General features: G+C 46.8%; 1 protein-coding gene and 1 pseudogene across 2 annotated transcripts; one reads left to right on the top strand and one right to left on the bottom strand.

Annotated features, from left to right (window-relative positions):
* Positions 1 to 652: 652 nt before the first annotated feature.
* Positions 653 to 5,693, top strand: LOC122929478. Of its 2 annotated transcripts, none has more exons than XM_044283073.1 (2): positions 653 to 1,537; positions 4,994 to 5,693. In XM_044283073.1, the coding sequence occupies exons 1-2, from the start codon at positions 856 to 858 to the stop codon at positions 5,590 to 5,592; spliced, it is 1,281 nt and encodes a 426-aa protein (XP_044139008.1). In that variant the 5' UTR covers positions 653 to 855; the 3' UTR covers positions 5,593 to 5,693. The 2 variants fall into 2 exon arrangements, with proteins under 2 accessions (XP_044139008.1, XP_044139007.1); XM_044283072.1 differs by having other exon boundaries at positions 3,974 to 5,693.
* A 17,292-nt stretch (positions 5,694 to 22,985) lies between these two features.
* Positions 22,986 to 24,963, bottom strand: LOC122925653 (annotated as a pseudogene).
* Positions 24,964 to 26,178: the final 1,215 nt, after the last annotated feature.

Genomic DNA, 26,178 nt, shown 5'->3' with positions numbered 1-26,178 from the left:
TCTGTTACACATTCTCATGTGAGCAATGGATCTGCCATGCTGGATTTATTTTAGGGAATTCTCTATTGTCATTCTTCAAGATAGGTGTCTTGGGGGTTTTGAGCAGCCGCTCACTTTTACTCCCTCCATAGACACAACATGACTTGGTTCAGTACAGGTTCATACAGTATAATATTAGGGGGAAGCGGGGATGGGGTGGATGCTTATTTGGCCAACAGTTATCGAAATCTCCATTGCCCAGAGTCCACTTCCAGAACCTCTTGATGCAGAACATGCTGTAAAACTATAAAGGACTTTTGTGGTTTTATTTCAGGAATCCTATGCCAAGTGCATTCATATCCTAGAGGCAGAGCAAAGGGCTGCTATAAGAGCCTCGGAGAGACAGGGCCCAGCCTTAGTCGGCCCCATCCCTTTTGATACTGGTTGGCAAGAACTTGTACATCATGACTCCCCTGTGTTTAGATAAACCACATTGTTACCAGTCCAGGGAGGAGATTAATAAGGCTTCATCCTTGTATAATCAAAAGAACAGTTTTAAACATTTTTTAAAATCTCTGTGTGCTGTTATTGAATGGAATGACACCCTTCTTCTGACCACATTGAAATAAATAGCCTACATCAGAAACAATAGACAATAGTGCAGTCAGTCCGGACGAGGAGCGCAGCGGTGGGGGAGGACGTCCATGAAGAGGCTTGGCTGGGCAGGACTGGTGAGGAAAGGGTTAGTGGGGAGTGGGGTGCGGGAGCGGTGGTGAGGCGCGAGTTGCTTGGGCGACGGGGGGCGTGGCCAGCGGAGAGAAGAACGAACGAGGCGGAAGTGAGTGCAGTCTGGCCAGGAGACGGAATCGGAGCAGCATGTCGGCGCCTGGACTGTCAGTAGAGGAGATGTTGGAGAGGCTGAGGAGGGAAGCGGAGGTGAGGGGGCCTGGCTGGCTGCAGGAGCAGGTTGGTGCCTGCATAGTTTCACCTGCTCCTGTGGCTTCCCCTAATGTTCGGGCTGCCCGGCCGCGGCGTGGTATTCCGCCGGCGCGCCTAAGCCCTGAAGTCACCCCCCGGGCCCGGCGCCGAGTAGGGAGCCCCTCTGTGGACCCTCGGCGGCGGGGAGCGGCCGCTAGGGCTTCTGCGAGCCGCTCCCGCCGTGGGAGGAATCCCGATACGCGGCGGGGCCCTGTGAGGAGTGGGACGCCCCTTCCCCCACTCCCTGCGGCTGTGCAGCAGGATTCGGGACCGGGAACGGTGGACCGGCCCAGTCCCTCCTTTAGCGGGCGGTCCACTCGGCTGTTTGAGGAGGATCGGGTCCCTCGGACTGCGTTGGTGGAGGACGAATACCGGCGCAGGTCCAGAGAAGATTTGAGCAGCGTGGATGAAGGTCCCCTTGCAGTGGCGGAGGCTCGGTGTCCGGCCAGTGTGGTGCAGAGGGTCGTGCAAGTGGTCCAGGAGGAGCAGCCGTCGACGTCCAGGAGCTATGATGGAGCAGTGTCCGTGCGGCAGGAGTCAGGACCTTCGGCAGCGGGAGTCACAGCGCCCGTGGTGCCTGGTGAGATTGCTTGGGGATCCATGTTAGGGCAGGGTCTCCCGGTGGGTGGGGGGGGGACCATGGGGGAGTTTGGTAAGGGTTTGGGGCAGTTGTTGGGGGGATTGGCGGGATGGTTGTCGGGGATGGGAGCTGGTGGGGGGTCTCCGGCGCCTGGGTGGGGAGTGGGGCCGGGGTCGGGGGTTGGTGCGCGGGGGGTTGCGGCTGGGTTGGGGTCGGTGTCGGTTGAGACGCAGGCGGGTGGAGAAGGGGAGGGGCAGAGGTTGGATGATAGGGCTCGCGGTGAGGTGTATGTGTGCTTTGAGGGGCCGCTGGGGGCTCATTTGAAGCAGGAGGTGAGGGAAAAGATTTGGAAGGGCGAGTATGTGGAGATATTCTCGCTGCTTCCGTTAGAAAGGTTTAATTTGGATAGAGGAAAGAAGGACGAAGGAAAAAAAGAGGAGGAGGAGAAGCGGCGGCACCGTTTGATCCCACGGACTTTTGCTAATTGGCTTCAGGCGTTTGCCATATTAGCAAGTGTCATTGGGGAAAGGGCTCCGGAATGTTGTTCGGCGCTTTTTTGCTACCAGGACGCTATTGGGGAGGCGTATAGAGTTTATGGGGGGGTGGGCTGGCTCAGGTACGATGAGCAGTTCCGGCAGCGTAAGGCGGTTAGGCCTGATATCCGGTGGGATCATAAGGATATTGGGTTGTGGTTGAGGGTGACGGCGCCTCCTAGGGCTGGGCAGTCCTTTCGGGGGGAGTCCGGGGGATCTTCCCCGGGGGCGTTGGCAGCGGCATCGGCTAAAGGGTTGTGTTTCCTTTTCAACGAAGGAAATTGCAGATTTGGGGCCAAGTGCAAGTTTAAGCACGAGTGCACGGGGTGTGGGGGAGCGCATGGCGCTAACCGTTGTTTCAAAGGGGGACGGAATAAGGGGGGGGATGGTTCTGGAAAAGGGACGGACGCCGGTGCGGGTGGAAGAGATGCAGGGGTTCCTAGATAGGTACCCGGATCGGGTTGCGGCTGGGTTGTTGGGGGATGGTTTTAGGTTTGGTTTTCGGATTCCATCGGTTGTCACGGCGGGGCCTGTGGTTCTTAAGAATCTCAGGTCTGCGCTTGTTCATGCGGAGGTGGTGACGGAGAAGTTGAGGAAGGAAGTGGAGTTGGGGCGGATGGCGGGTCCGTTTAAAGAGCCGCCGATTGGGGGGTTGAGGGTGTCTCCGCTGGGGGTAGTGCCGAAGAAGGAGCCGAACAAGTTTCGGCTCATTCATCATTTGTCTTACCCGAAAGGTGCGTCGGTCAATGATGGTATAGATCCTGATCTTTGTTCAGTGGTTTACACCTCATTTGATGCGGCTGTGAAGTGGGTGAGGCGGTTGGGGCAGGGGGCGTTGATGGCTAAGGTTGATGTGGAGGCGGCTTTTCGCCTGCTTCCAGTACACGTGGAGAGCATGGGATTGTTGGGTTGTTTTTGGGAGGGGGAATATTTTGTGGATCGGTGCTTGCCGATGGGCTGCTCTCTTTCGTGTGCATATTTTGAGACCTTTAGCACCTTTTTGGAATGGGTAGTGGTGGAAGTTTCCGGTTGTGCCTCCGTTATCCATTATTTAGACGATTTTTTATGTTTAGGGCCGGCGAATTCCCGGGTTTGTTCTTTGTTGTTGCATACAGTGCAGTCGGTTTTTGCGCGATTTGGGGTTCCGTTGGCGCAGGAGAAGACGTTGGGTCCGGTGACGGAATTGTGTTTTTTGGGGATTGTGATAGATACGGAACGGATGGAGTGTAGGCTTCCCCAGGATAAGTTGGTGGATTTGCGTCAGGAGATTGATAGGGCCATTGGGAGGGAGAAGATTAGGTTGCGGGAGTTGCAGTCATTGTTAGGTAAATTGAATTTTGCTTGTCAAATTATGCCTATGGGTAGAATTTTTTGTAGAAGGTTGGCCGCGGCTACGGCAGGTGTGTCGGTGCCGTATCATTTTATCAGGTTACGTAAAGAGTTAAAAGGGGATCTGAGGGTGTGGGCGGAGTTTTTGGGTCAGTACAATGGTAGGTCTTTGGTGATGGCGGAGTTGTGTGATAGCGTGGATTGTGAGTTATATACCGACGCGTCCGGGGGGGTGGGGTTTGGTGCCTACTGCCAGGGGCAATGGTGTGCGGGTACGTGGCCAGAGTCGTGGGTAAGTCGGGGGTGGGTAAGAAACATGGCCTTGTTGGAACTTTTTCCCATTGTGATGGCGGTGGTGTTGTGGGGCGAGAAATTGGAAAACAGGAAGGTGCGCTTTCATTGTGACAATTTGGGGGTGGTTCAGGCTATTAACAGTTTGTCCGCATCTTCCCCGCCGGTGGTTAGGCTGTTACAGTTTTTGGTATTGCGGTGTTTGTCGCTTAACGTGTGGTTGGTGGCGGAACATGTGGCTGGAGTGGCTAATTCAGTGGCGGATTCTCTTTCTCGTTTGCAGTGGGAGCGGTTCCGGCTTCTTGCGCCAGAAGCGGAGGCGGAGGGTCTGCAGTGTCCGGCGTGGCTGTGGGCGATCCTGGAAGAGAAGTGATGGGGTTGTTGAGGGATTCGTTGAGTCCGGGTACTTGGAGGGAGTATGGTAAGGCGTGGACGACCTGGGAGGCGTGGAATGGGACGTGGGGAGCTGGCGGAGTGGACGGCGAAGTACGGTTGTTGATGTTGTTGGGGCAGTTGAAGAGTGAGGGGTGGTCGGTGTCCAGGGTGAATCATCTTGTTTCAGGTATAGCGTTTGGTTTTAAGTGGCGGGGGCTGGCCGATTTGACTAAGAGTTTTTTGGTGCGACAGGTTTTGAAGGGTTGGCGTAGGGGTGCGGGCAGGGTGCCGGATTGTCGGAGGCCGGTGTCTTTTGAGTTGTTGGTGCGAATGGGGGACAGGTTGAGTGGTGTTTGTAGTTCGGGGTGGGAGCTAGGGCTATTTAAGGCGGCGTTTGCTTTGGCGTTCTTTGGGGCCTTTCGCTTGGGGGAGTTGGTGTGTGGGAGTGTTAGGAGAGCGGGGGGCCTTAGGAGCGAGGATGTTGAGTGGGTGGGGGATAGGTTGCATATTCGGATTCGCAGGTCTAAAACGGATCAGGAGGGTAGGGGGCTGCGTTTTACGTTGTTTGCAGTGCCGGGGTGTAGTATGTGCCCGGTGAGGTGTGCGGAATCGTATGGCGCGAGGCTGGGGAGGGATGAGGTCCCGTTTCTGAGGCATGAGGATGGTTCCTTTTTGTCTCGGTTTCAGTTTCTGGCGGTCTTTAGAAAATGTTTGACGGTTTTGGGGGTGCCGGTCAAGGATTATTCTGGGCATTCATTCAGAATTGGTGCGGCAACTGAGGCAGCCAGGGTGGGCGCCAGTGAGGAGGTGATTAGGCGGATTGGGCGTTGGGAGTCGGTTCGCTTTAAATCGTATGTGCGGCCTGCATTGTTGTAGAGTAAGGAGGTGGGAGGTGATGTTGATTTTGTCCCCTTTTTTGTGTTCACAGGTCGGATGGCGGCGGCGTTGGTGTGGATTTTGGGGCACTCCTATGTGTTCTGGGGTGCGATTAGAGCGGATGTGAGGCCGAGTGGGCGGCAGTTGGGGGTGAGTCCGGAGTTGGCTACGGTCCGGTGGTTAGGCGTCAGAGGTATGTTGTGGGGCGGAGTGTTGAGGGAGGTGCATCGTTTCGTTCGTTTAGATCGTCCTCCTGATGTGTTGGCGTTGCACGTGGGGGGGAATGATTTAGGGAAGCGTCCGTTTAGGGAATTGGTGCGGGATGTCAAGTTTGACTTGCTCAGGATTTGGGCGTTGTTTCCGGGGGTTATCGTTGTCTGGTCTGATATTGTGCCGCGTAAGGTGTGGAGAGGTGCGAGGTCGGTAGAGAGCCTGAATAAGGCTAGGATTAAGGTGAACAGAGCGGTGGGCCGTTTTATGGCAAGGAATGGTGGTGTGGTGGTGCGGCATGAGGTATTGGAGAAGGGTGAGGGTGCGTTTTGGAGGGCAGATGGGGTGCACCTGAATGCGGTGGGTACGGATTTGTGGGCTCTGGGGCTCCAGAGTGGAGTGGAGATAGCTTTGCGGATGTGGAGGGACGCGCAGGGTTGAGGTAGTCAAGCTGCGCGTTCTTGGAGGCGGGGGAGGTCCTTGAAGTGGTGATGAAATATGGTGGTACTTGAGGATGGGAGGGCCCCGCGGGAGGGGCTGGACTCTCATTGAGGAGCTGATAGGAACTAAGTACGCGTCCATCAGTTGCTGCCTCCGAGCTTGGTTCAACGGCTGGGGGCAAGATGGAGACGCAGGTGTTCCAGTGGTTATAAAGTTATTGGGGCTTCTAGGACCTCCCTCGTCAGGGGTTAACTCATGTTATATTTATGTTGTATTTATTTAATAAACGGCTGCTGTGGCCGATTAAATCCAAGCAGTGGTGTGGTGTGTTTTATTTATATGGGGCTGGGTGAGGGGTGGAGGTTATGGGATGGTTAGGCTTATAGGACTGAACGAATAGCCAATGCCTGCTTCAAGTCAGTCCGGACGAGGAGCGCAGCGGTGGGGGAGGACGTCCATGAAGAGGCTTGGCTGGGCAGGACTGGTGAGGAAAGGGTTAGTGGGGAGTGGGGCGGGAGCGGTGGTGAGGCGCGAGTTGCTTGGGCGACGGGGGGCGTGGCCAGCGGAGAGAAGAACGAACGAGGCGGAAGTGAGTGCAGTCTGGCCAGGAGACGGAATCGCCCACCCGCCCGACCCTATTGGAAGAGGTGGTTGTGAGGTGGGGGTTGTTATATGTCGCGGCAGTCGTGGAGGCGGGGGAGGTCCTTGAAGTGGTGAAATATGGTGGTACTTGAGGATGGGAGGGCCCCGCGGGAGGGGCTGGACTCTCATTGAGGAGCTGATAGGAACTAAGTACGCGTCCATCAGTTGCTGCCTCCGAGCTTGGTTCAACGGCTGGGGGCAAGATGGAGACGCAGGTGTTCCAGTGGTTATAAAGTTATTGGGGCTTCTAGGACCTCCCTCGTCAGGGGTTAACTCATGTTATATTTATGTTGTATTTATTTAATAAACGGCTGCTGTGGCCGATTAAATCCAAGCAGTGGTGTGGTGTGTTTTATTTATATGGGGCTGGGTGAGGGGTGGAGGTTATGGGATGGTTAGGCTTATAGGACTGAACGAATAGCCAATGCCTGCTTCATGTATGCATACAGTGACCAAATAATACCAACATGCAGTGACCTAATAACATTACCATACAGTATCTGAATAAAACCACCATACAGTGACCTAATAATACCACTATGCAGTGACCTGATAATACCACCATGCAGTGACCTAATAATACCACTATGCAGTGACCTAATAATACCACCATACAGTGACCTAATAATACCACTATGCAGTGACCTAATACCACTATACAGTGATAGAATAATATAACCATGCAGTGACCTAATAATACTACCATAAAGTGACCTAATAATACCACTATACAGTGATAGAATAATATAACCATACAGTGACCTAATAATACTACCATAAAGTGACCTAATACCACTATACAGTGATACAATAATATAGTCATACAGTAACCTGATAATACTACCATACAGTGACCTAATCAGGCTACTTTCACACTTGCGTTCAGAGCGGATCCGTCTCAGACGGATCCGCTCATATAATGCAGACGGTGGCTCCGTTCAGTACGGATCCGTCTGCATATTATTGTTAAAATATTTCTAAGTGTGAAAATAGCCTCAGATGGATCCGTCCAGACTTTCAATGTAAAGTCAATGGGGGACGGATCCATTTGAAGATTGAGCCATAGTGTGTCATCTTCAAACGGATCCGTCCCCATTGACTTACATTGTAAGTCTGGACGGATCCGCACGCCTCCGCACGGCCAGGCGGACACCCGAACGCTGCAAGCAGCGTTCAGGTGTCCGCCTGCTGAGCGGAGCGGAGGACAAACGGTGCCAGACTGATGCATTCTGAGCGGATCCGCGTCCACTCAGAATGCATTAGTGCTGGACGGAAGCGTTCGGGGCCGCTTGTGAGCCCCTTCAAACGGAGCTCACAAGCGGACACCCGAACGCTAGTGTGAAAGTAGCCTCATACCACTATACAGTGATAGAATAATATAGTCATACAGTAACCTAATAATACCACTATGCAGTGATAGAACTATATAGTCATACAGTGACCTAATAATACTACTATACAGTGACCTAATAATACTACTATACAGTGACCTAATAATACTACTATACAGTGACCTAATAATACCACCATACACTGATAGAATAATATAGTCATACAGTAACCTAATAATACTACCATAAAGTGACCTAATAATACCACTATACAGTGATACAATAATATAGTCATACAGTGACCTAATAATACTACTATACAGTGACCTAATACCACTATACAGTGAGCTAATAATACCACCATACACTGATAGAATAATATAGTCATACAGTGACCTAATAATACTACCATACAGTGACCTAATACTACCAGTGTACTGTGACCCAATAATATGGTCATACAGTGACCTAATAATACCACCATAAAGAGAACATTGTACAGCGACTGAATATTATTGCCATACAGCGAACAAATAAAGTCTCAAACAATGACTGAATAATACCACCATATAGAAATTGAATAATACGGAATATAGTAGCGCTATATAAAGTGAGCATAATAAATAAATAATGATACCACCATATAATGGTTCTTGCCTAATAAAGACCATACAGGAAGTCTTCAGTGCACCGTGCAGACTGGACAGAGAAATATATAACGGGTCAGATGCAGTGTAAAAAGCAATATACAGCAATTAAATCCAGTGACTCATAAAAAGCATCTTCTCTGATCAAGTAGCTCGCTTTCCCTTTCATCTCCTTCTGGCCCAGACTGTCATGAAGGAAGTCTTCCAGCTTCATAGTTTGTCCCATGCTTCCCAGGCATTTGGGGAGGCATGTTAGGGGTTGGATAACCCCTTTAAGCCATATTCTTATCCGTTTCATCGAGCCGTCAAATCAGCTCCCCGATGGCTTCGGTGTGAGAGAGAGAGAGCAACAGTCTGTGGATGTAGTGAAATATGCATTGGGAAAACTATTGAACATTTTTAATAAAGAGAAAAAAAATTTAGTCCAAAATGAGTAAAATGCAATGATAAATTGTCCCCAAAGGTGTTCATAGCCTTTAACAGTGTGTGCCAGTTACTCCGATAGGAAGTGCACCAGAGTGCTGTAATAAAGTGCTTGACAAAGAGAGTTTCCATCCAGGGTGCCCGCCAAAGAGTGCCCTATACACAGTGCCTACCATGCAGTGTCTACCCCCCATAACGTGTGCCTGCCAAAGAGGAAATACATACAGTGCTCGCCTTACGGTGTCCCTATATACAGTGCCATAGGGTGTCCCCATATAGAGTGGAAGTCCAGTGTTTAAAGGTGGTCGTATGGGATAAGAAAAACGTGGCTGCTTTCTTCCAGGAACTGTGCCACTCTTGTCCATGAGTTACTGTATGTCTGGAGTAGCAGTTTAGCCTTTTTCCCTTGAATGTAGCTGAGCTGCGATACCAGACACTGCCCATTGACAAGAGGGGCGCTCTTTCCAGAAGTAAAGCTGTCATGTTTTCTCATCTCATACAAGAGAACACTGTATTTGACGTATCTACAACATTGTGTAAAAGTACAGAGACACATTAGGCGTAAATGACATTCGTATGTGGGAAGCACAGGCGTCACTGTGCTAAATATCAGCTCCTTACAGGGGGTCTGGACTCTGGAGGAAACAAGTATCTGAAAAGTTTTAACATTGTGTTCCGGAGATCCAGCATTGTTCAATCCTCTTTTTGTCTAGTACAAGTCCCATTCTGTATTCACTGCCGGCACAGTGTTTGTAGTACTGCAGGCAATAATACGGCTTTCTCCTTCTATATCTACTGACCGCACCGGGAGCAGTTATCTGTCCCTAAAATCACCAGGAGTCCTGCATTTCCACCAGTTCTATCTGGTGATAGGCCATGAGCTGTTTATTTTACTGCTGTCACACTGCTTTACAGTAGGAATTGCTCCAGCACGTGATAGAAAGGGATCCTATAATGGCGCTATGTAAGGGAATTGCTCAACATGCAGTTCCCTAATGTAACCTTTAAAGAGGCTACAAATTGGCGTGGTAATGAAAAGCAGGAAGTGCTCAACCCCATATGCAGTGGTGTATCTATACCGGGGGGGTCCGCTTGTGGTCCGCTGCTAATGGACCACAAGTACCACAATAGACATCCTACACAGGATAGCAAATGTGTGGATGTGATAAACAATCAAACAAAATAACAATAACTTTTACAAATCCAGGAGCACTCTGCGGTCTTACTAAACCCTCATACTGATGTAAAATTGAGAGATTAGCCAACATATCCTACTGTGGAAGACATGTCTGAGCTCGAGCACCGTGCCAAGGTTTTTTCAAGTAGCTCGGGACCTAACGCTAAGGCTGGGTTCACACCTGAGAGTTTCACAGCGCGCTCCTACGCGCTGTAAAACGCTCAACAGGCAAGAACCAATAATTCCCTGTGGGAATGGTTCTCACCTGAGCGTTTTACAGCGCGTACGATCGCGCTGTAAAACGCCCGACGCCCCAAGAAGTACATAAGCTTCTTTGGGGCGTCTTGTCGCGCGTTCCCGTACATAGACTTCAGCGGGAACGCGCGACAATAGGTGTTCGCTTGTCTCTGTATGCACGATTGCAAACGCCCGTACATCGCGAACGCTCAGTTGTGAACCCAGCGTAAACCTACCTGTGCCGTATGGGCAATACCAGGAGTCAGTGGGCATATTACAATCGCACAAGGTCCGAATCACAGCAAACTCCCAGGTACCTCCAGCATGCAGCCATGCTTACAATGGGAGGAGGCAGAGAGCTCTGAGCCCCACCTAAGACTGGCTGATATAGTGCACCTCACATGTGCACCAGAATGCTGCCTGTAGATGTAACTACAGGCTCATTCAGACTAGGAGTTTTTACACCTCCAAACAATTCTATATATATACTACAAATTGGCGTAGTAATGAAAAGCAGTAAGTGCTCAACCCTATAGGCAGTGGCGCATCTATACCGGGGGGGGGGGGGGGGCAGATCCTGCGGGACCACAAGTACCACAATAGAGATCCTACACAATGTGTGGATGTGATAAACAATCAAACACATGGTGCACATGTTAGGCCCGGGCTATATCAGACAGTCTTAGGTGGGGCTCAGAGCTCTCTGCCTCCTCCCATTGTAAGCATGGCTGAATGCTGGAGGTAACTGGGAGTTTGCAGTGAGTCAGACCGTGCGCTCCTGTAATTTGCCCACTGGCTCCTGGTATCGCCCATACGGCACAGGTAGGGTTTGCGTTAGGTCCCGAGCTACTTGAGAAACCTTGGCGCGGTGCTCGGGCTCAGACATGTCCTCCACAGTAGGATATATTGGCTAATCTCTCAATTTTACATCAGTATGAGGGTTTAGTAAGACCGCAGAGTGCACCTGTCTTTGTAAAAGTTATTGTTATTTTGTTTAACATTCAAAGAGGCTCTAAATTTCACTTTACAGCTTTTTCACCTCCTACTTTACCTCTTTTTAGAAATAAGTTCAAGAAGATACACACATTGTTCAAAAAATTTGCAAACCCCTCAAAATATAGACCACACCCCAACGTTTCCCAAACAGCCCCAACCTATAAACGCTCATCCTCATAAAATAGATAGCAGTGCCAACCATAGCCCCCAAAATAGTGACAGCCACCGAACCCCTAAAAAAGTAACAACCACTGTGTCCCCAAAATAGTGACAGCCACAGTGCCCCTAAAATAGTGACAGACATGGTGCCGCTAAAAAAAGTTATAGCCACTGTGCCCCCAAATTAGTGGCAGCCTCAGTGCTTACAAAATAGTGATAGCTGCACTGCCCCTAAAATAGTAGCAGATTGAGTGCTCCTAAAATAGTGACAGCCACAGAATTCACAAAATAGTGACAGATGCAGTGCCTCTAAAAATAGTGATAGCTTCAGAGTTCCCAAAATATTGACATCCAAAGTTTCCCTAAAATAGAGGAAGCCTTGGTGTTCTCAAAATAGTGACAGCTACAGTGCCCCTAAAACAGTGACAGTCTCAGTATTCTCAAAATAGTGACAGATGCAGTACCTTTAAAAATGGTGACAGCCATAGTACCCCTAGTGCCCCAAAAATAAATACAGCCTCAGTATTCCCAAAATAGTCACAGTGCTCTCAAAATAGACATAGTGCCCTTAAAATAGTGGTAGCCACTGTGCCCCTAAAATAGTGACAGCTGCAGTGTTCCCAAAATGGTGACAGCCACTGTGACCCTAAAATAGTGGCAGCCTGTGTTCCCAAAATAGTGACAGCCACTTTGCCCCTAAAATAGTGACAGCCAATGTGCCCCAAAATAGTGACAGCCGCAGAGCTTCAATAAGAGTACCAGCCACAGTTTTGCTGTCCCCGCTGCCATCACTGATCCAGCAGTGACACAAGAGCCTACCCTCTTTGGCACCTTTTTCTATAATTTATTTCATCCGCCACCAGAAATAAACTGTAAGTCACTTCATAGTTTACTTCACTTAGTAAAGTTTATGATGTCTATATTACTTCATGTTTACTATCATTAGCCTGTGGAGCTTTTCTGGGATAACTCCAACTGGGACAACTTGTGCAACACAGATTTCCAGAAAAACATCTCACACAAGTCCGTTTTATGCCTGGAGAAAAGTTATCTGTAACATACAATACTAGTTTTCATACCGTGAAACATATTTCTGGGAATTTTAATTGCCATTTCAAATATAGGTACTGCCCGGCAAGTACAGGTGTAGACCGACAATGAGTAATCTGCATGTGAATCCTGCAGCCGGACGCACCTTGTACATATAACCATTGGATAGCTTTCTACATTCAGATTTTTTAGTCGCAGTTTTTAAAGCCAAAGGAAAGGGAGACTGAGTCCTAGTTCTGGCTGCAAAAACATGAAAAAAACTGAATGTGGACCACAACAAGGCTGCTTTGTGCAATGATTAGCAGAACCTGCAGAAGGACCTGCACTGATAAGATCACATGGACATATCTGTGCAGGTCCTCAAGCCAGAGAATTGAGCAGCAAGGAGGAAGAGAAGAAGAGCTTGAAATGTTGTATAAGTGCATGTGATCCGAGATCTGATTTGGTTTAGGGGGTCTGGTCTAAGGTCTATATTAAGGGGATTGAATTTAATTAGGGGGTCTGGGTCTGTAATTGCATGGTTTGGATGGGTGGTCTATATTTGTTAAGGGGGTCTTATGTGGGAACTATAATGGTTTAGAGGGTCTGTATTTCTTCTTGGGTCTGTATTTATTCTGGGGTTTGGTCTGTGAGGGATCAAAGATGTCTTGGTGGCAAACTCTTCATTTGCCAGAAGTCATCATAACGGTCTTGGCTGCATGAAGAAGAAAACGAATGAGAACTTCTACAATCAGATAAGACAGAGCCTGTGAGTCACAGGATTTATAGCATAGCCAACACTTCCCCTGATATATCAATTATAGTAAATTGTGCATTCTAAAAAACTTTTCCGTGAAGCTAAGGCCTAACTGACAACTTGGCATTACCATTTTCTTTGCCTAAGTGAGGTGTGCCTGTTGAGTCTGATAATGCCAGTGATAACCATCAGTATATAGGGGCACGGCCCTTTGAGAAGTAGAGCAGGAACAGCTACTTGTCAATGCTAGCACAGAAAGGTGGTGTTAACCATAGACATGACATGGCAGTGGGCCCAAGTTTTGGAAACAGCCTAGGGCCTCTGGTCTACTTAATCTGCTAATTAGGGTTTTAAGATCCATGGGGACGACACCGCTATCCTGAAGAGTCATACTGTCCAGGTTGATTGACAGTCCCCTGTCTCCTCCAAGTCTCGCAGATTTGCCGTTGCAAGGCAAGGGTGCATCCATGGGACATGTCAACCAAACTGGAAGGATCACTTCGAAGAGCAGACCACTTGGCTCTTCAACCATAATTCGGATAAGCCCATTTCACACATAACGCTGAAACTGACAGTTTATACAATCTATTCCCTGGCGGTATAACACTATGGTGGTGGTTTAGAGGTAGATCAAGTGACAGGTTAACTACAATTTATTCTAGTTAACCGATTACTCCAGTTTCTTCCCACATTCGCATTGCTGTGTAAATGAAGAAGAGATGAGAGAACGGGAAATACATTGTGTACATGAGGTAACCTGATGATGCTGCTAAATAAATAACATATACAATATAAGATAGACTGGGTACATGGACATAAACATCTGCAAATCTTTACAACTTGTTTGAAAAGGGCTGTCCAGGATTAGGAAAACATGGAAGCTTTACTTAATAGGGCCACAACTGTTCAAAGCCCAGTACCATTTACTTCAGGATAGGTCATCAATATCAGATCGGTAGCAGTCTGACTCCAGCCACCCCTGCTGAATCGCTAACCGCTGCCTCCTCACATCATACCAAGCACAGCACTGTATAATGTATAGTGGCTGTAGTTAGTATTACAGCCCAGGTGCACATAGGCCATGAGACTGATAACATGAGGTCATTGGCCTAGGAAGAGGATGAAGTGATGAACGAAGTGCCATGGTCTCTTTAAACAGCTGGTGGTGGTGGTGGTGGGTGCCTGGAGACAGACCCTCAACAATCAGATATTGATGACCATCAAATGCATGGTTGGTCTGTTTACCTAACTTTTGTCCCTTCCCTCCATTTTCCCCTGGCCATCCCCACTTCTGTTTTCCTCACCATACAGCCATGTCACAACTGTACCCTGACCATATCCTATGTAACACCACATATGTCACCTGCCGTCCTATGTAACTACTGTGATAACTCTCTGGGTACAGATAATGTAGTGGATGTCACCTGCAGTCCTGTGTAACACTACAGATAACACAGTGATAACTCTCTGGGTACAGATAATGTAGTAGATGTCACAGCAGTCCTGTGTAACACTACAGATGACATAGTGACAACTCTCTCATGGCAGAAAACAGGCCAAGTTACTCCAGCATGGCCTGTGCTTTGTGATCCAGTTCTTAGTAAGTTCATCAGGAGAAGGTTGTTTTCTTTGGGGCTCAAGGCTAGCGCCGCCTCCTCCTCCTTCTTGGTGCGTTGCTTTTGCGAACCTGGCCGGAAGAGGAGGAGGACAAAGCAGCAGCGTGTTAAGAGGGAGGAAGTATAAAAGTAGGGCCCGTGGCAGTGAGCGTGGAGCTAGAGAAGCTCCGTGACCGGGAACACTGCTGCTGAGGCTGGGCATTGTGTAATGTGGGCATTTTGGGCGTCAATGAGCCTCACAGGGACATCAGGCCTGGGGCTACCGCCCCTATAATGATTGGCCATTGTTGATTACTTATCCTGAGGATAGTTCATCAATATTCTACTCCAGTAAAACCCCTTTAATATTATATTTAGGATGCGATTCTCCCTATAAACACCTGTGTCAACCAGTTTGCTCTGTAATACCAGCAACAGGGTCGCCATACTATCAGAGACAATGCCTTGTGACAACATCATCCTTAAAAGGGTTAGAAAGCTTTCACTAAGTGAAGGCCATCACTAGCTGATCGATGGGGGTCCGACCACCTTTACCCCTGCTGATCAGCTGTTTGGATGGCGGAGATGTGCAGTTCCTGTGCTCTTGCTATAATAAAACAGCTGACTGGTGGAGTTAAGGGTGTTGGAGCCACGCCAATCAGGTAGTGATGGACTTGCCGAAGGATGTAAAATTGATGGCCATGACAACAAACGGGTGCCACAAAGTTAAATTTCAGTCCAGCTCTAAAACAAACAGAAGATCCAGGAATCCTATCCCCTTACAAATCACTGTGGCCTGTTCTTTGTTCTAATGTCTCAGAGCTAATGTCCTCATCTATCTTGCTATGAGTCATGTGTTTTTGGATTTGCTAAGACCCATAACACCACTTTCCACAATATTACTTTTGAACAATAAGGTCAGTGCTGAGAATGTATGTGTGATTACATAACTGTAACGTCTTCTATGGAGCTCCACAATTCCACTATTAAATCGGTTCTCCGGGAATTAAGAAAATTAAAATACTTAAATATTACTTTATTATAAATTCAAACCGGATTCCCAAAAAGTTGGGACACTATACAAATCGTGAATAAAAACTGAATGCAATGATGTGGAGGTGCCAACTTCTAATATTTTATTCAGAATAGAACATAAATCACGGAACAAAAGTTTAAACTGAGAAAATGTACCATTTTAAGGGGAAAATATGTTGAATCAGAATTTCATGGTGTCAACAAATCCCCCAAAAGTTGGGACAAGGCCATTTTCACCACTGTGTGGCATCTCCCCTTCTTCTTATAACATTCAACAGACGTCTGGGGACCAAGGAGACCAGTTTCTCAAGTTTAGAAATAGGAATGCTCTCCCATTCTTGTCTAATACAGGCCTCTAACTGTTCAATCGTCTTGGGCCTTCTTTGTTGCACCTTCCTCTTTATGATGCGCCAAATGTTCTCTATAGGTGAAAGATCTGGACTGCAGGCTGGCCATTTCAGTACCCGGATCCTTCTCCTACGCAGCCATGATGTTGTGATTGATGCAGAATGTGGTCTGGCATTATCTTGTTGAAAAATGCAGGGTCTTCCCTGAAAGAGATGACGTCTGGATGGGAGCATATGTTGTTCTAGAACCTGAATATATTTTTCTGCATTAATGGTGCCTTTCCAGACATGCAGGCTGCCCATGCCACACACACTCATGCAACCACATACCATCAGAGATGCAGGCTTCTGAACTGAGCGTTGATAACAACTTGGGTTGTCCTTGTCCTCTTTGGTCTGGATGACATGGCGTCCCAGATTTCCAAAAAGAACTTTGAATCGTGACTCGTCTGACCACAGAACAGTCTTCCATTTTGCCACACTCCATTTTAAATGATCCCTGGCCCAGTGAAAACGCCTGAGCTTGTGGATCTTGCTTAGAAATGGCTTCTTCTTTGCACTGTAGAGTTTCAGCTGGCAGCGGCGGATGGCACGGTGGATTGTATTCACTGACAATGGTTTCTGGAAGTATTCCTGAGCCCATTCTGTGATTTCCTTTACAGTAGCATTCCTGTTTGTGGTGCAGTGTCGTTTAAGGGCCCGGAGATCACGGGCATCCAGTATGGTTTTACGGCCTTGACCCTTACGCACAGAGATTGTTCCAGATTCTCTGAATCTTCGGATGATGTTATGCACAGTTGATGATGATAGATGCAAAGTCTTTGCAATTTTTCGCTGGGTAACACCTTTCTGATATTGCTCCACTATCTTTCTGCGCAACATTGTAGGAATTGGTGATCCTCTACCCATCTTGGCTTCTGAGAGACACTGCCACTCTGAGAAGCTCTTTTTATACCCAATCATGTTGCCAATTGACCTAATTAGTGGTAATTGGTCTTCCAGCTCTTCGTTATGCTCAAATTTACTTTTTCCAGCCTCTTATTGCTACTTGTCCTAACTTTTTGGGGATTTGTTGACACCGTGAAAATTTGAATCAGCGTATTTTTCCTTTAAAATGATACATTTACTCGGATTAAACTTTTGTTCCGTGATTTATGTTCTATTCTGAATAAAATATTGACATTTGCCATCTCCACATCATTGCATTCAGTTTTTATTCACAATTTGTATAGTGTCCCAACTTTTTTGGAATCCAGTTTGTATATTCCCAAATACTTTTCATTAGTTATAATGGCTTGTTTTGTCTAGGGAGCGATCATTAGGAGAAACAAAATGGCGGCTATCCTATTAGTCCACACAAAACCTGTCCTAATCACACAGCAGGACAAGTTACTTCCCAACTCTGAGCTAAAGAGCTGCCTCATCCTCCTCTCTGCTCTACTTGTCAGGGATTATATTATCCCATTTTTGTGACATCACTGTGTACATTATCCTGTACTATGACATCACTGTGTGTATTATCCTTGTACTTTGACATCTCTGTGTACATTATCCCTGTACTATGACATCACTGTGTACTTTATCCCTGTACTGTGACATCACTATTCTCATTATCCATGTACTTTGACATCACTGTGTGCATTATCCCTGTACTGTGACATCACTTTGTAGATTATCCCTGTACTGTGACATCACTGTGTGCATTATCCTTGTATTGTGACATCACTGTGTACATTATCCCTGTACTGTGACATCACTGTGTACATTATCCCTGTACTGTGACATCACTGTGTACATTATACCTGTACTGTGACATCACTGTGTATATTATCCCTGTACTGTGACATCACTGTGTATATTATCCCTGTACTGTGACATCACTGTGTCATACCTCCCAACTTTTTGCATGATCAAAGTGGGACACTTACTGTTGTTTATGTGAAAATCCAGTTTTCCTGTATATGTAAACGCTTCAATAGTTTTCTTAGAGCACAATAGTGCAAAATTTATCTGAATATAGAAATGTCTAAAATCCAAATTGCATTAAATAATATACAGGGTGGGGTCAAATACACAGAGAGGAACCACACAAACACTTTCTTGATCAATATTGTAACAACGCAAATCGATACCTCAGATCAAAAAGAGGGACGGAGGAACTTGAGTCCAAAATAGGGACACTTGGGAGGTCTGCTGTGTTTTTAGCCTTTATTTCTGTACTGTGACAATGTTATGTACATTAGCTCTGTACTATTGCACCAATATATGTATTATACCTGTACTCACATCGCTGTGTGTATTATCTCTGTGCTGTGACATCACTGTATACATTATCCCTGTACTGTGACATCACAGTGTACATTATCTCTGTACTGTGACATTACTGTGTATATTATCCCTGTACTGTGACATCACTGTGTACATTATCCCTGTACTGTGACATCACTGTGTACATTATCTCTGTACTGTGACATCACTGTGTGCATTATACCTGTACTGTGACATCACTGTGTACATTATCTCTGTACTATGACATCACTGTGTATTATCAGTGTACTGTATTCCTGTACTGCGACATCACTGTGTATTATCCCTGTACTGTGACATCACTGAGTGCATTATCCCTGTACTGTGACATCACTGTATGTATTGTCCCTGTACTGTGACATCACTGTGTACATTATCTCTGTACTGTGACATTACCATGTACATTATCTCTGTACTGTGTATTATCAGTGTACTGTAACTCCACTGTGCACTGTATTTCTGTACTATGACATCACTGTGTATTATCCCTGTACTGTGACATCACTGTGTACATTATCCCTGTTCTATGACATCACTGTGTATTATCCCTGTACTGTGACATCACTGTGTACATTATCCCTGTACTGTGACATCACTGTGTACATTATCCCTGTACTATGACATCACTGTGTATTATCAGTGTACTGTAACTCCACTGTGCACTGTATTTCTGTACTATGACATCACTGTGTATTATCCCTGTACTGTGACATCACTGTGTACATTATTCCTGTACTGTGACATCACTGTGTACATTATTCCTGTACTGTGACATCACTGTGTACATTATCCCTGTACTGTGACATCACTGTGTACATTATCCCTGTACTGTGACATCACTGTGTACATTATCCCTGTACTGTGACATCACTGCGTACATGATCCCTGTGCTGTGACATCACTGTGTACATTATCCATGTACTATGACATCACTGTGTTTATTATCTCCGTACTGTAACATCACTGTGTATTATCAGTGTGCTGTTGTGAGATTGAGAAACAATTCTCATTGCTTGGACACTGTTTGTGTGTGGATTAAAGTAAATGTTCTGACTGACATTCTGCTGTTTGGCCACAAGGTGCTGCTCTTTCCTCGGCACACCATACTGACTGCATATATATTTCCATATTCATGAGAGGTGTGGTTTTCCAAGGATGAAGAAGGAGCTGCAGCCATCTTAGGAGCAAGCTGAGAGCACAAAAACGGATGGATCCAGGAGTTAGAAGATCCCCTCTGTGACCACAGCTGCAGCTGATGAAAATGATCGTTGTGCAAGACCCAGATCCTGTCCAGAGAAAGGAGGATTGTTTCCAGAAAGGCTGACAAGAACTAAGGAACAAAAGCTGCATACCCTGCGGGACCTGATGTTTGCTGGAGAGACTGATTGTTCAGTTCAGAGACATCAGTGGCTAAAGAGTCAGTAAGATCGTGCACGTATCTCACTCAGTGTTGGCGCCTAGAGACTTAGACCAGGCCAATAGTTAGCTAGTTAGGGTCTCTGCTTTGGGTCAGGTCTAAAGAGTTCCTACTGGTACAGTGACCAAGATGCAGGTATACTGACGCAACTTTAATGCAATGGCTGGGTCAGGTGGATAATAGTCTGTATTTTGTTTGTGACGCCAACTGCAGCGTGCGTAGGGTATTATCACAGGGCCCTTCGAAGGTGTTATAACGCATGTCCCAGTTTAGGAATGCCAAAGTGGTGTAATGTCTCTGTATGGTAGTGGTAATTGTGTCAACGGTGTCTCCTACCTGGTACGGCTGGCTCCTGGCTCACTTGCAATAAATTGAGTGTAGTGATAGTTGGAGTAATAGAGGGATTTTGCAGCAGAAATTGATGTCCAGACCTTTGGTAAAGTTCAAACTCGTCTTTACTGAAGATTGCTTGGATGAAAGCTATGTACAGCTTTGGTCTTTGGTCCCAGCAGGTTTTGGCAATCATTGGCAGGAATAAATGCTTCTGCTTTGAACTGTACCTTCTGCTTTGTGGGGACAGACTACCTGAGGAGGAATGGCTTCTCCTAGGTCTCTGGACTTGACTCACAGTTATATCCTCAGGGGATGCTTTCTTCCTGGAACTGGAGGTTGCCTGCAGCTTTCTACTTCTTTTCATCCAGTTGAGCTGCAGGGCTCAGACTGGGAATTTGATCAAGTCACAGAACGAGACTTGGTTCTTGATGTCTTCCCTATACAGGGGGCAAACTAGATCTGGTTCTAACAGTTTTTGTCCTCCCTTGCTGAAGAAAGCCAGAAACCTCCACTTTTCTTTAGCAGGGGGGGGGGGGGGGGGGGAGAATAGAACAGGATTGTTCCACTCTGAACGGCCATAATATTAAAACTATCTCTACCAATCATGCTGCCACCTGCTGGTCAACCTGGAACATTACAAGGGAACAATTACATTTAACATAGATTTAGATGCACATTTGTGAAGACATAATGTAAGTTATATCAGATGACAATATAAAAGTTCTTAAAGGCAGTGGCGGGGTAGAGGCGTGTAGTAACACACCTCTGGGGTGTTACACTGGTACTACAAGGACTCCATTACTAAAAGGGACATTGCACATTTGAGAGTTGATAAAACCCCCCACGAACTCTATATAGTTCAGTGTCTTGCTCAGGAGCAATAATAAGGCCTGTGCTACCGGACTAGTTATAGGAGGGGGAATACTATAGAGCACGGTAAGATTGTAAACTGTTGTGTTGCACCGCAGGCCAGCCCGTACTAAGCACCCAAACAATTGTTCGTGTTAGCTTTAGGGTAATAATAGGTAGTTTTAGCTGTGCCCGCCAGTAGGTAAATTATTGCAAAACGTCCACTGGCATCCATCACAGGGCACCACGCTGTGCAACACAGAGGTCTCAGCCTTTGGGCTGGGTGTATATAAACTTATTTTATGTTCTTAGCATTTGTGGTTGTGTTTTTTATCACGTGTTAGTAAAATTCTGTTTTGGCAAAAGCTGGTGTTGGAGTTGCTTTCCTCGTTCGTGACTTCGCTGTATCTTGGGGAGCCCACCCCAGTACACAGCTTACACTGTACCTTCACTGTGCACTGTATCCCTATACTGTGTGCAGTATCGCTGCATTAAACATCACTGTGTACCAAAATCATCTTTTTATGTTCTGAACTTGCATATGGTCATGGTAGAGTTGGCCCCCATTCCAAGTTTTGATATGGGACCCCATGGTTACTTCTTACACCCCTGGCTGAGTGAAGCTGCAGGGTCCCAATGCCTACCCTCTACTTCTTGCACACCCTCTTGTTATTGTGATCAGACACCTTCAGAAAGTGCAGAAGACATGTATATTCTCTGTGAGGCAGCTGTACAGTGGAGACTGGTGAAGTGTACATGACTAACTATCTACATGATTAACGCTCAGCATAAACTCGGAGGATTTCTTAATGCCTTCGTCAGGCTGTTGTTAAAAAGACGGCTCTTGTGCTTGGCAGTGCTTTATACTAATAGACAGGCATTTCTCAGAAATACTTCCCACAGCAACTTAGTAATCCCAGGACATGAACATCCCGGAACAAGGAATGAAGTGACAGGCTAGGCTACTTTCACACTTGCGTTTTGTGCGGATCTGTCAACGATGGATCCGTTCAGATAATACAACCGTCTGCATCCGTTCAGAACGGATTCGTATGTATTATCTTTAACATAGCCAAGACGGATCCATCATGAACTCCATCGAAAGTCAGTGGGGGACTGTGTCAGTGAAAACTGATCCTTCCCCATTGACTTACATTGTGTGCCAGGACGGATCCGTTTGGCTCAGTTTCATCAGACGGACACCAAAACACTGCAGGCGGCCTCCAAAGTGGAATGGAGACTGAACAGAGGCAAACTGATGCATTCTGAGAGGATCCTTACCCATTCAGAATGAAAACTGATCCGTTTTGGACCGCTTGTGAGAGCCCTGAACGGATCTCATAAACGGAAAGCCAAAACGCGAGTGTGAAAGTAGCCATAGAAAGGGGGCAATCATCTGAGGTGACCTTCAGGAGAAGAGATACGAAAATATCCCAGGTTCTAGAACATGTACTATACACCGCACCTTCACCCACACAGAAATGGGAAACTCTAACAACTCTAACTTAGATGAGAATCAGTAAGAAGACCCCCTGAAAGAATACACGTGTACCGCGTACGTGACAGTCCTCCCCAATTGTTCAGACGTCTCGAGAGTGCAAGCATTCTCCTAAGAGTATGGGCAGCAGGGCGGTCAGTACCTGTCCCATCTTCTTCCTCACACCACTTTATGGCTGTTGGGCCTTGAAGCAAGAGGTGAATTTAGGCACTGTTCATGAGGGCACTGTCCGGCTGACACTGGTATGAGGCCCTCTCGTACTACATATGGGGGTACTCCCGCTCTGATTATCAGGGTTCCCTGGATGCGGAAATGTATGAGAAGACGGAATTGTAAATATGGAAATTAGAATCTATATCAACCACCATGTGTTATGGTACTGTTATTTTTATTTTTTACCAAACATTTACATTTTTATTAGAACTCGAGGATGACTCTGCTCATGACACAACCAATAAAATATGTCCCTAAAAATATATTCGTACAAAAAAAATAATAATAGGTCTGTGTAATTAAAAAATCATAAAAAATCTGCATCAGAAATAAAAGCAAAAAAACAGAGGTGTGTAGAAACAACTTCCAAAGCCAGAACCGCGGTAACACGTGGGGAGGGATTAGCTGGTGTCTACCCGGCCATTGTAAGCGTACAGATGTGCATCCAACTCTTCTGCCGATAACTGCTGCTTAGTTTTTCTGCCTGCTTCCTGTTCTCGGCCCTGACTTCCTTCTCTGACGCCTCTTCTGATTCCCCCACAAACACCAAACGAAACCCTGTGGGCTGTCTCGTGGTCGCGTGATATCATCCCTACTCTGACTGTAGAGGTCTTCTCTGTGCTTCTATCTGTGATGTGACCAACTGAATGTTCATGGGGCGACCATCTAATGGTACACCGTTGTACTGTTTCATGGCCTTCAATGTATCTGTAACGCCCCGGAGTGGAATTACCACTTTTGCACCTCACTACTGTCGCCTATGGTTAACCTTGTGTCATCTTGTGTAATTATTGCGTGCCTAAAAACTGTGCATTTCCTATTTTGTTTACTTTTCTGGTAAAATGTAATGTGCCTGGTTCAACAGCAGGTGGCAGCAAACAAGACAGAGCTACAGTCTCATAGAATAGGGCCGTCTATTCCATTCTAACCCCCCCCCCCCCCCCCCCCCCCGCAGGACTGCTGCAAGGATTTTCGCCAACACAAGCGAAGCTACATCTTGACGCACGTCGCTGTTGGATGTGCCCACACCAAGACCAACCAAGCCAGCTAGAGCACCTTCAGCTCTGATAGATATGGAGGCCACAGCTTAAGAGCCTCAGGAGCCAGGAGAGAGAGACTCCCTGGTATAGCATAATTCAGAGACAGACTACAGAGAGAAGTTGCAGTACACAGAGAAAGCTAAGTTATACAGCTACCCTGACAGTACAGCAGAGCCAGAGAGCAACATATGTAGCAGAGGGGAATTTGCCTGCCACAGTTTCAATGCCAAAGCCTGCTGGGAATCAAGATAAAGTCTGTAAACTTCTGGAGAAACGTTTATGCCAAGTAAAGCGGTTATTCAACTTCATCACAAAGTCTGGACTCAATTTATTTCTTCAAATCCCTCAATTATTTACCCTATTCTAGCGTATCCAGGTAGGAGCACCGTGACATGTGCACCAACATTAAGGGACAATTAGGCCACCCTACATCACTCAGGCATTCCTACACCTGGGTACCATCTACTACATCACTAAGACAGGCCCTGTGTGTCGCGGAAGGTGTACAGAAAACTAGAAGACACAAAATGAAGATCCGACTGACTGGATCCAAAACTAAGGAACAAAAGGGAGAGCCATGCAACAGACCTGGCTCTCTCCCTAACTGCTCAGCCTATGCAAAAATCTCAAAGGTAGATGATCGCATATCCTCGTATCTCGACTGTATAACACCTGAACACCCTATAATAGTGAGGGGACACGGCCACCGGCTCCCTACACTTGATACGGAGGGAGTCAGGGTCACCTGGGATCCAGCAAACAGGAAAACACAAATAATTGAACAAAACCTATCTGTAGAAGACTCAGTAGTAGCATCAGCTTGCACACACTCCAGGAAGTTGCAAAGTGATGCAGTATGGGAAGGGATTTAAAGGGATGCAATCAGTGCAACTACATGACAGCTGAGAGAGGCTAACGAGATGAGAAAACGAAAGCAAAACAAAAGGAACCTCAAGGAGGAGGTTCTGAAGGACATCTGTCAGAGCTTCTCAGATGTCTGGTGGTGACAGTGTGCCCTTGTTGCTTCACTGCAACTGGCGTCACAAAAAATATTTGCTTTAAGGGCCCATAGCCGTTGCCATGCGTCACACATCCGCATTTCTTTCAAAGTGCACATTGGCGGGGCGGTACCTAAACTTCTACTGGATCAGTTGTAGCGAACAGCTGCCTTCTGCAGGGTGCCAAATTCTGCAAACAGCTCCTGAATGTCCGTGTCTGAAAGCCCAAAATCCACACAAGCAGCTTGCCTCTGGTTTCCATTTTGGCACCAAACCCGCTTGTCCGGGAGCTGTCTGGGCCTGCTGTAAGGTGTAAGTCGGTTTCTGCCACCTCTGTTTAGCAGCAGGTGTTATAGTATCTGATTGTCTTTAAATCTTAGATTGTTTGACTTTGACCCATTTTTGGTTAAAGAAGACATTCTCGGGGAAATATTTTAGTTTTGATTCATATACAGATGTGTTGACCCGTTTATTAACTCAAAATCGGTTAAGGATTCCAATTTCCCATTAAAAAAAAAGAATTCAATACAATTTTTTTATGTGCACTTATAGCAGGGACGCATTCCCAGACATACACAGGTCCCACTTGGAGCAGCTAATCAAAGATCAGATCAAATTATTTGCCATGCCATAAAAGTGACTAGCAGGGTGATGGCACTTGTACTCCTCCTACAATGCCTAACTGCTGCAGTACTGCGGTAAAACCATGGGCCACATTTACTAGGACTGGTGTAACATATGCCAAGCCAGCCTTAGTAAACAGTGCTGTCTCATCTGCAGGCTGTCCATGTGTAGCAAGCCACAGGGGAGGAGACTATAGGAGTAGTTGTACTCACGGTGGCAGTACTCGCTATGTCGCTCCTTTGACCATGCAGTGTTAGAAAGGCTGCACCTTTTCTTCCCTTCCAAGCACACTCTGGTTTCGGGGCCCCTGCTTGATGTTCGGTGGGGTGTTCTTGGTATAGATGAGTTTTGAGGTGTAAGGTAGTCTCTGAACAGAGGGCCCTTCTGACCTTTTAAAATGATGGGGAACCTGAAGCTTATTGATCCCAACAATATGCAAAAAGGTCTGTAGCCACAATGTAGATGTGTTACCCTTCTCTGACAACATTTCTGCACTTTCCCTTATGTGGCTGTTCAACTTTCTGTAAAATCCAGCAGTTTCTCCTCTCTAGGGCTGGCCCATATGATGTCCCTTTGCTTCTTTTTAATCTACAGGGTAAAGCATTCCCTGGTAAGAGCTGGTCTGTGGCTGCACACACATCCACTGCTCACACTAGACTGACTTCCTCCTAGACAGCGATTATGGCGAAAAAAGGATAGGAAGGCGCTCATAGGGTAGTAAGTTCGATAAAAGATGTATGAAAATAAGACATCAATGGTTGTGCTCACCTTATGGTGTTGTGCACAACACTCGTGAGGACAGGGGGTCGGTGCAGCCGGTATCTTCTCAGTCCTCGTAGGTGGAGTGGCCAATTCTCCAGAGGAAGGATACGGAACACAATGGGGAAAGTTTTGTGTACTAAAATAGTACACCAATTGATACCTTCTGGTGC

This window comes from Bufo gargarizans, chromosome 2 (assembly GCF_014858855.1).
Source record: "Bufo gargarizans isolate SCDJY-AF-19 chromosome 2, ASM1485885v1, whole genome shotgun sequence".
In the NCBI taxonomy this organism is placed as follows: Eukaryota; Metazoa; Chordata; class Amphibia; order Anura; family Bufonidae; genus Bufo; species Bufo gargarizans.
Note: the sequence above shows the minus strand (reverse complement) of the source record. Positions and strands in the feature narration are given on the sequence as shown.

Excerpts from the sequence above, each read along its gene's own strand:
- LOC122929478 (XM_044283072.1), top strand. The coding sequence starts at position 856 with ATGTCGGCGCCTGGACTGTCAGTAGAGGAGATGTTGGAGAGGCTGAGG. Across the intron at positions 1,538-3,973 it reads CACAGCGCCCGTGGTGCCTG|TGGGAGCGGTTCCGGCTTCT; the intron begins GTGAGATTGCTT and ends TCTCGTTTGCAG.